The sequence below is a fragment of the Ictalurus furcatus genome, chromosome 2 (assembly GCF_023375685.1).
Source record: "Ictalurus furcatus strain D&B chromosome 2, Billie_1.0, whole genome shotgun sequence".
NCBI lineage: Eukaryota > Metazoa > Chordata > Actinopteri > Siluriformes > Ictaluridae > Ictalurus > Ictalurus furcatus.
The window spans coordinates 13639175-13647193 of NC_071256.1; the positions used below are offsets into that span (position 1 = coordinate 13639175).

Here is an 8019-nt window from a genome sequence, read left to right on the forward strand (position 1 = left end):
ACATAATGGACAGATTAATTTTTCTTGTTTTTGTGAACATGTTTTTTCCTGCACTGTTTTTCTTCTCATTTCTTCTTGTATAGGTGAGCTCCTGGAGCAAGTCAGCATTATTCAGTCTTATGATTTGCTGGTAGGAAACTCCAGGTACATGAAAATGAGCATTTACTTCTTTTTACTTCTTGTTTAATTCAATTGTATTTTACTCTAGAAAACTCATACCCGAGGCCAGACAGTGATGTTTTACCTCAGGTGTATGAACTGCACTATTTGGTATATTTAATTGCACTTAAGCCTCTTCCCTTTTAGGTTACCTGGCTCAGACCACTGGAGGATCACTTTCAATGTATACCAGCCTGACACAGAGTTTAAGAAGAGTTATCCAGGAAAGCCCTATACCCACTTGTGTGTTTGCAGGTAAACACAGACACAGTAGGCTGACTATCAGACATATTCTATTGCAGACGTGTTCAGGTCTTTCCACCTTACCACTTCCCAGTTTTTTGAGATCTATTTAATCTTTTCTGTTTCTTCTTTAAATAGACCTAGCTCATTTTTATTACATTTACACCATTTAGCAGATGCCTTTATCCAGAGCAACTTACAGAAGTGCTTAGTAATCTCTATCAAAAACACATCCACATGTTGGTTCACTAGGTTAGGGACTATGGATACCACCCAGAGACTTTGAAACACAGTCATTTTTTATTATTGGCATTAATTAAAGAATATGAAAATTTAAGAAAGTGAAGTAACACAAACCCATTAATTAAGACAAATAAAACTAGTCTTTCAATTATGACAAAACAATAATAAAACAAAATAAACAGAGAATGCACTGGTTCGCATATCCACAAACCATAAACAAATGCATCGGCTGACAGAAGACTTTGTGCTCGTCATGCTTATGAGAGCAGGGATTAAAGTCGGGTATATTTTTTCGGAGAATGATTGCTGGCTTATAAATAAATTCCATTTGTAATGGCATCTTTTTCAAATGCTGCGCAACACTTCAGATACAGCATATCGGGGGAGACATAATTTTAAAAAAGCAGTTTCGCTGTGTGATATGCTTGGTATCCTAGATCACCTGGGTACTGTGTAGATCTTTTTGTTGTTGTTTTAACCTCCTCCATTTCACACCATTTTTCTTTTTCTTAATTCTCTTTTTTTTTTTTTTTTTTTACTTAATTCACACCTAATTCACTTTTTCCATAATTTGTCTCTTGGTTTCAACCTTTTTAGATGCTGTTACACTGTTAAATAATATATATTTTATTTGCATAGATGTGAATCTTTTTTTTTTTTTTTTTTGCTGTGTATGTTATTTTAGTGCAGTGAGCTTTGCCTTAAATGGAGTTGTGTGTGCATCACCAAATGCAAAACAACTTTGCTGTGCACATGCCTGGCAATTTATGGGAAATTGTCATGCGTCAACATGCACACAAGTCTGAAGAAAATTGGTGTATCTGAAACTTTTTTGTGAATCTTTTTTTTACAAAAAGTTCAGTTTGGCTTTTGCAAACATTTACATAAAACTTTACTAAAATATAAATGAGGCCCAATGAGAGTAAATGGTGCCATGCTGTTCACTCATACAGTCATTGATTTATATTTATAATGGGCCACATCATTTTGGAGTTGACCTTATATAATGTGTTTAGTGTGTAGTGCATGTTATTTGCACCTGTTCCTGACTTGTAAAAGGAGTTTTGAGGTTTCACTCTGCAACAGTGACTTGAGTCTTTGTGTCTTCTTTGCATAGTTTCGATGGTCCGGTGCCAGACTTGCATGCTTTGAAGGAGCTGTCCTTCCAAAGTGGAGATGTGTCTGTGACATTTGCAGTGGTGGACCATGGGGACATTTCTTTCTACTGCTTCAAGGAGTTTAAGCTGCCCACTGATGTCTACTGACAGGACTTAAGATACTGCTTCCATGTCAATGGATAACATCACAAAACCAACTGTAACCATCAAAATCGTCATATCTATTAGGGTATTAGGGCATTTTCATATAATTAAATTTTATGGTGAATCTAAATGCTTACTCATGGGGTGGTAACATAAAACACATTGCAGATGTGTATCAGCATGTCAAATAATATATTTTGCACAGTAACTGATCTTATTATATTGTTCAAAAAAGTCATTGTTACCTTTACTCCATATTTAGAAAAGAAAGGTAGATCTGTTTTTATTTATTTATTTATAAGGTTTTTTAAATTTTAATCATTTTCAGTGTAAAATCATTTATGACAGCGTTACTAATAGCACAAGATTGGTTGATGGTAGATTGTGTATTGAATGATTAAATAACAAATATTTGCACCATCATTGCGACCCATCCTGTCTGGATCAACCCAAAATGCAAGAGCATGTCCCACTTCTCAATTTAATTGTACAGATCACGAAAACTCATGGTTTTATTTTGTGTCTTTACTCAACCCCTCTGAAATTAATTCACCAAAGCTTTTCTTGATCATGTTAGACCTAGGTCTTCCTTGAAAAAAAAAATACACAATGTTTATTCTAACTAGCGTTTGAGCACTGAGATGTAAGTCCGTTGTGCAGTGGCACATACAGGTGGTCGCTACACTACGGGTCTGCTGAGAATTCTAGATAATGGGGAAAATATTGAGTAGTTGATTAATTAATTGAGTCGTTTCATTATTAATTTTAGTAAGTTCACTGCCTTGACACATGATTAAGATATCACATGCCTCTTTTGACACTTATAATTATGGAATCCCCAAAATGGCAAAAGTCACTAATAATGCTAATCCTGTCATCCACCCCCGAAATGCTGCAGAGGGAACCTTGGTCTGTTGCACGGGAGAAGAGAAAGGTGACTAAAAACCACCCTTAGTCAGAGCTCCCCACCTCATCAACAACCTTTCATACTTCAAAACCAGTATGAGATAATGTCGGAATCAGCTTCACCTACAGAGAAACTGTCAGTGGCTTCCTCCACTCCGCACCCTAAATCGCCCAGGGAGTGTGCTGCGCTGCCGGAATCATCTCGGTCCAACTATGAAAACCAGAGGAAACTGCACCACAGCCTCGGGTAAGCACATCGCACATGGTGTAAGAATTGTTTCATAATTCCAAATAAATAGATCCACAGCCACAAATAAATGTAGTGAGATTTACAAAAATTTAACAAATTCACAAATGCATTGAATGAGATCCACAAATGTTAGTTTCACAAAAATAAATTAAATTGACAAACAATGAGATTTGCAAATAACTTTATTTACAAATATGTTTTTATGTCACAAACACAACTCTGCCTTGTATTCATTTGTGGATCACGTCCTGTGCATTTATAGATCGTTGTGCACATTTGTGGATTTTGAAACATTTATAGCGTCAAGAGTGCACACACATAGTTTAACTCTGCCCACCATCTACTCAAGCCAATCAGATAACCGCTATATTGCACTGACCAATCGTAGCAGGAATCGTAGGAGGAATGATGACAGGAGAGTGATTCTAACCATCTAACATCATCACTGTAACAACATCTAAAAGAAAACAAGCAACAAAATTCTTTATTTTAAAGGAATATGTGTTTTCACCAGTGTTTCCTGCATAACTACCGAATCCACGGCGAAACCCGAGTTGTGATTTTACAGTAAATTGAGTCTGGTGAGATTAAAAGACTGTGTATCGGGAAAAGATGGCATGGGCAAGAAAATGTTGTCCTCGCTGGCAGCCTGCCAAAACACAGCGCGACCACTGTCCTCCAATTCACGGGCTAATGATTACATTCTCTAAACGAACCATGATAAAATACTCAGGAACCTTAGGAGTTACCGGTTTGAATCAGTTACTGAATTCAATTACTGAGTCAACAAATCCTTACTGAATTAGTGAATCAATCATTACTAATCCATCACACCACTCATCTATAATAACAATGAATTTATGACCCATAATGTTGCTTTTAGATGTTGTTACAATGATGGTGTTATATCTGCGAGTACGGTGCAGCATGACTGTTCCTGTCTTGCTTATAAAGCAAAACGTGATTGGCTAGAGCGAGAACGTGCTAGAAGTGGTCAGTGAAATGTGGCAGTTATCCGATTGGCTTGCGTAGATGGTGGGCAGAGTCCAACTACTTGTGTGCACTCGACGCTAGCAGTGTTTCAAACTCCACAAATACGTGTATGCACAGGACGCGATCCACAAATGAATATAAGGCAGAGTTGTGTTTGTGTCAAAAACATATGTTTTATTTATTTGTCAATTTTAATTTACATTTATTCATTTAGCAGGCGCTTTTATCCAAAGTGACTTACAAATGAGAAAATACAAGCAAAAAATTTATGGATTTCATTCAATGCATTTGTGAATTTGTTTAATTTTTGTAAATCTCACTACATTTATTTGTGGATCGTAATCTATTTATTTGGAATTATGAAAAAATTCTAACTCCATAATCTCACCATCATTACAACTACAGAGGCTTAACCCCTCGCAGCTCTATGGGTCATCAGTGCCGCACTCACCACCGCACCAACCCACCTGAGGACTCATCACTGACTCCTACTCCATGCAGAAAGAATGCACCAAAGCCCTGACTCAATAATCAGAGATATTGGAAACAAACGGATTAAAATTTTCTTATCCCAGGCAACTATACGCGACATCATGGAAAACATCCCACAGATTCTAAGGAATAATCCAACAACTAACAAAATAATTATAGATGCAGGTTTAAATGACCTTTCTAAACAAAGTTTTAAAACAAGATTTTCTTTACCTTCTGGACTCTGAACTCCTCCACAGTCAAATTGCATATATCAGGCCTGATACCAGCAATCACCAATCACTAGCATACAACTGGCTGGTCTCTACATGCGCTGCCTAAGGGGTGCACTTCACGGACAACTCTGCATGGTCTTCTAACTAAGCTCAGTCAGCATTGCAGCCCAGGATCCACTCCTTCTCCCACTACATTTTCAGCTGTCCCTACCAGTGAGGCTATCTGACATGGGTAACCACTGACTGTAGGTAAACATGCTACTTTTCAGCATATTCCAGTAATTTGCAATATTTGGTGGCATGGCCATAGGAAACAGAAGAGGTCCTCAAACACTAATTTTATTATACTCCTCTATTTATTATTTACTATTCCTTTTTAATTTTAAACTTCACCTTTCCCTTTTTTTCATTCCAGCACATCATGTTTCCAGAGATTTACAATTTACTAATTTAATTTACTAATCTCCTCACCACTTGTGTACACTCATCATCCACTTTATTAGGAACACCTATACATGTGCACATGCATGCAGTTATCTAATCAGCCAATCATGTGGCAGCAGCACAATGCAAAAAAAAAAAAAAAAAATCAATAAAATAAAAAAAATCATGCAGATACAGGTCAAGCACTTCAGTTATTGTTCACATCAAACATTAGAATGGGGGAAAATGTGATCTCTATGACTTTAGGATGAAAAACAAAAAACATCCTGTGAGCAGGTAGTCTGCAGGCTGTAACACCTTGTTCTTGAGAGAGATCAGAGGAAAAACATAAATCATAAATCTGGTGCACTTTGAGAGCAAAATAAAAAGATCTATGAAGAACTTTACTCTTGTTAATAATTGTGAGCTCTAGTAGTAATTTAATCATAAACACATGGTTGTGTAGATATGAATGGCAGAAGTCACACACTGCAGTACTGGCACTTCTACATTTTACTCTTTGGTGTACCTTGAATTTTAATTGCATACCAGCACTTCTCTCAAGCTGCCGGTACTCTTTTCTGCCTTCTCCATATCAGGTTCTGAGCGATTCATAATTTCCCTACATAAACTACATTACCCAGAGGGCACTATGTGATGCTCACCTGTTCCTGTTCTCTCAAAACGTCTCAAGATAAATAACGTTCATGCTAGTCTATCATTATGTAACGTAACGTTAATGCTAGTCTAAGTAATGTAACGTTAATACCATAGTATAGAGGGTTGCACCCACTGCGTGGCAGAAAGATTGATTAGCAGCATTAGTGTTCAGCTTGAATGCTGCAGAAAAACAAAAAACACATCTAAAATGGGAAAGAGCTGTTGTCTGACTGACTGTACAAATAGATTAAACAAGAAATCTGAGCTATCTGTTTCCCAGACTGCCGAAAGCTACAGAAAAGAGAAGCAAATGGCTCGCTGCAAGGGAGATGATTAGACAGTGTAAGCTAGCCAAGACAGACCCAGTTTTCTTTGCAAGCGGGTACTCCACAAAGCAAGCTTAGATAGATAGATAGACTGCTGTTTAAAATTCCGACTGATACAGGCAAAAAGGAGTTCTTAAACAGGTTTAATTTATGCCGGTGAACTCTATATCCTCTGCCTGATGGTAACAGCTGGCCAGCAAACACAGAACATTACCCTAACATTAGCATATGGTTCCCGGTTGGTTATTTTTTGGGAACCATGTTATAATGTTCTAGGAATGTTTTCTGTAGGATCTCTTTTTTTTTTTTTTTTTTTGTAACCAAAAACTAATCTTCCCAGAACGTTACATGAAGGTTTTTTAGTAACAACCTGCAGAGAACCTATACAGAACGTACTCTAATCGTTATTTTTAGGTCAATTGAGAGAATTGACATTTCCTTCCGGCACTGGCAATTCTGAGGGTGGGGCTATATAGGTACTGTCTGGCCCCAGCTGAAATCTAATTGGCTCCTGAAGTGCCCCTGTCCTGTCAATCATCTCTAATCTACATCAGAGCACTCAATCAGCCGAGTAGTGATGGGAAGTTCGGATCATTTTACTGACTTGGATGTTTGAATCTTGTTCAGTAAAATGAACTAATCTTTTTTCGAGTCATTTCGTTCATTTCAGCAGGATATATTTAAAATGTTGCATGTAAATTCCTCAACACATCTAGTACTTACGCAAACGTTGAGCACATTTTGGAATAAAAAATAAATTCTAGGCTAATTGCAGCCAAGGCCACATTATGAGAAACAGAAATGATTCATTAATAGCTTAGCATTAGGTGTTCAGGGTATGCAATCTTTTGGTTCACCTCACCTCCCGATCCGAGTCGTTCTTTTGTTACATCACATTTGTCACATCTGTTCCCGGAAACGGAAATGATTAGTCCGTGTCTCAAGTCTTCGGGTTCAAGTTGTTCATTCGTCCCATGACCACCCCATAGGCAATGCACCATTCAAGTCGTTCGTTCATCACGTGACAGCCCCACTGCATTCAGCCTATGGTGCTGTTGTCGTGATGAACGAACGACTCGAACCCGAAATTCAGCTCACTTAACCGTTTCTTTCTACCACATCTCGTAATGGCCGGTCTATAGACAGTGCGTTTTTATCATCCTCGTTCACATAAGCTTCAATGGTAAGTACATATTCAACATTTTAACTAACGTTTCAAAGGACATTAGTGTTGTTGTCATTATACTTCTCTTTTGTCTAACGTTAAGAAACTAGTTAACTACAGTACAACACAGTATGAGAGCACACTCCCAGGCAAGACTTCCGCATAAAGGAAAAAGTTGGATATGTCACTTGTATTTTTATTATGATGTTGTGTTTTTGTGTACTTTTTTGTAACAAACATTATAACAACTTGTAATATTGAACAAGTGAGAGACTGAAACAACAAGATGCATTGCAAAATGACCAAAATGCCCATCCCTAATAGTATCACACAGATATTGCATTATTATATTATTACAGTAAAATACAGATATTATATTATTAAAATATTATACGTTCTTATTATATATTGTAAAGTTAATAGTTTGACAAGTGCTTGTCCCTTTTGGGTAAATAAATTTATGTTGTGAACATCAGTGATATCTCCTAGTATCGTTTATTCACTGTAGAAATTCAGAATGTAGCACTTAATGATTAGCCAATAATGGCAAGAACACACGCAAACATGAATAAGGGGAGTACTGGCACTGTTTTTCCCCCACTTCAAGCACTAGTCATACTGCCATGAGTCCTTCTGACTATGCAATAACCAATGTATCCTTAGAAAGCTGATACGTGAGAGT

General features: G+C 37.2%; 1 protein-coding gene across 6 annotated transcripts in view; it reads left to right on the forward strand.

The window, feature by feature from the left end:
- The window catches only part of tsen54 (TSEN54 tRNA splicing endonuclease subunit), a 33818-nt gene extending 25799 nt beyond the window's left edge, over positions 1-8019 (forward strand). The window contains exons 9-14 of one of the 6 annotated variants that reach the window (XR_008388402.1): positions 84-144; positions 307-414; positions 1763-1992; positions 2806-3060; positions 4462-5012; positions 5179-8019. Coding sequence is in view for 1 of the 6 variants with exons in the window: in XM_053648976.1 (XP_053504951.1) it covers positions 84-144; positions 307-414; positions 1763-1910 (317 nt within the window). In the remaining 5 variants the exon portion in view is untranslated. The other 5 variants (XR_008388401.1, XR_008388403.1, XR_008388405.1 and 2 more) reach the window with 5 other exon arrangements.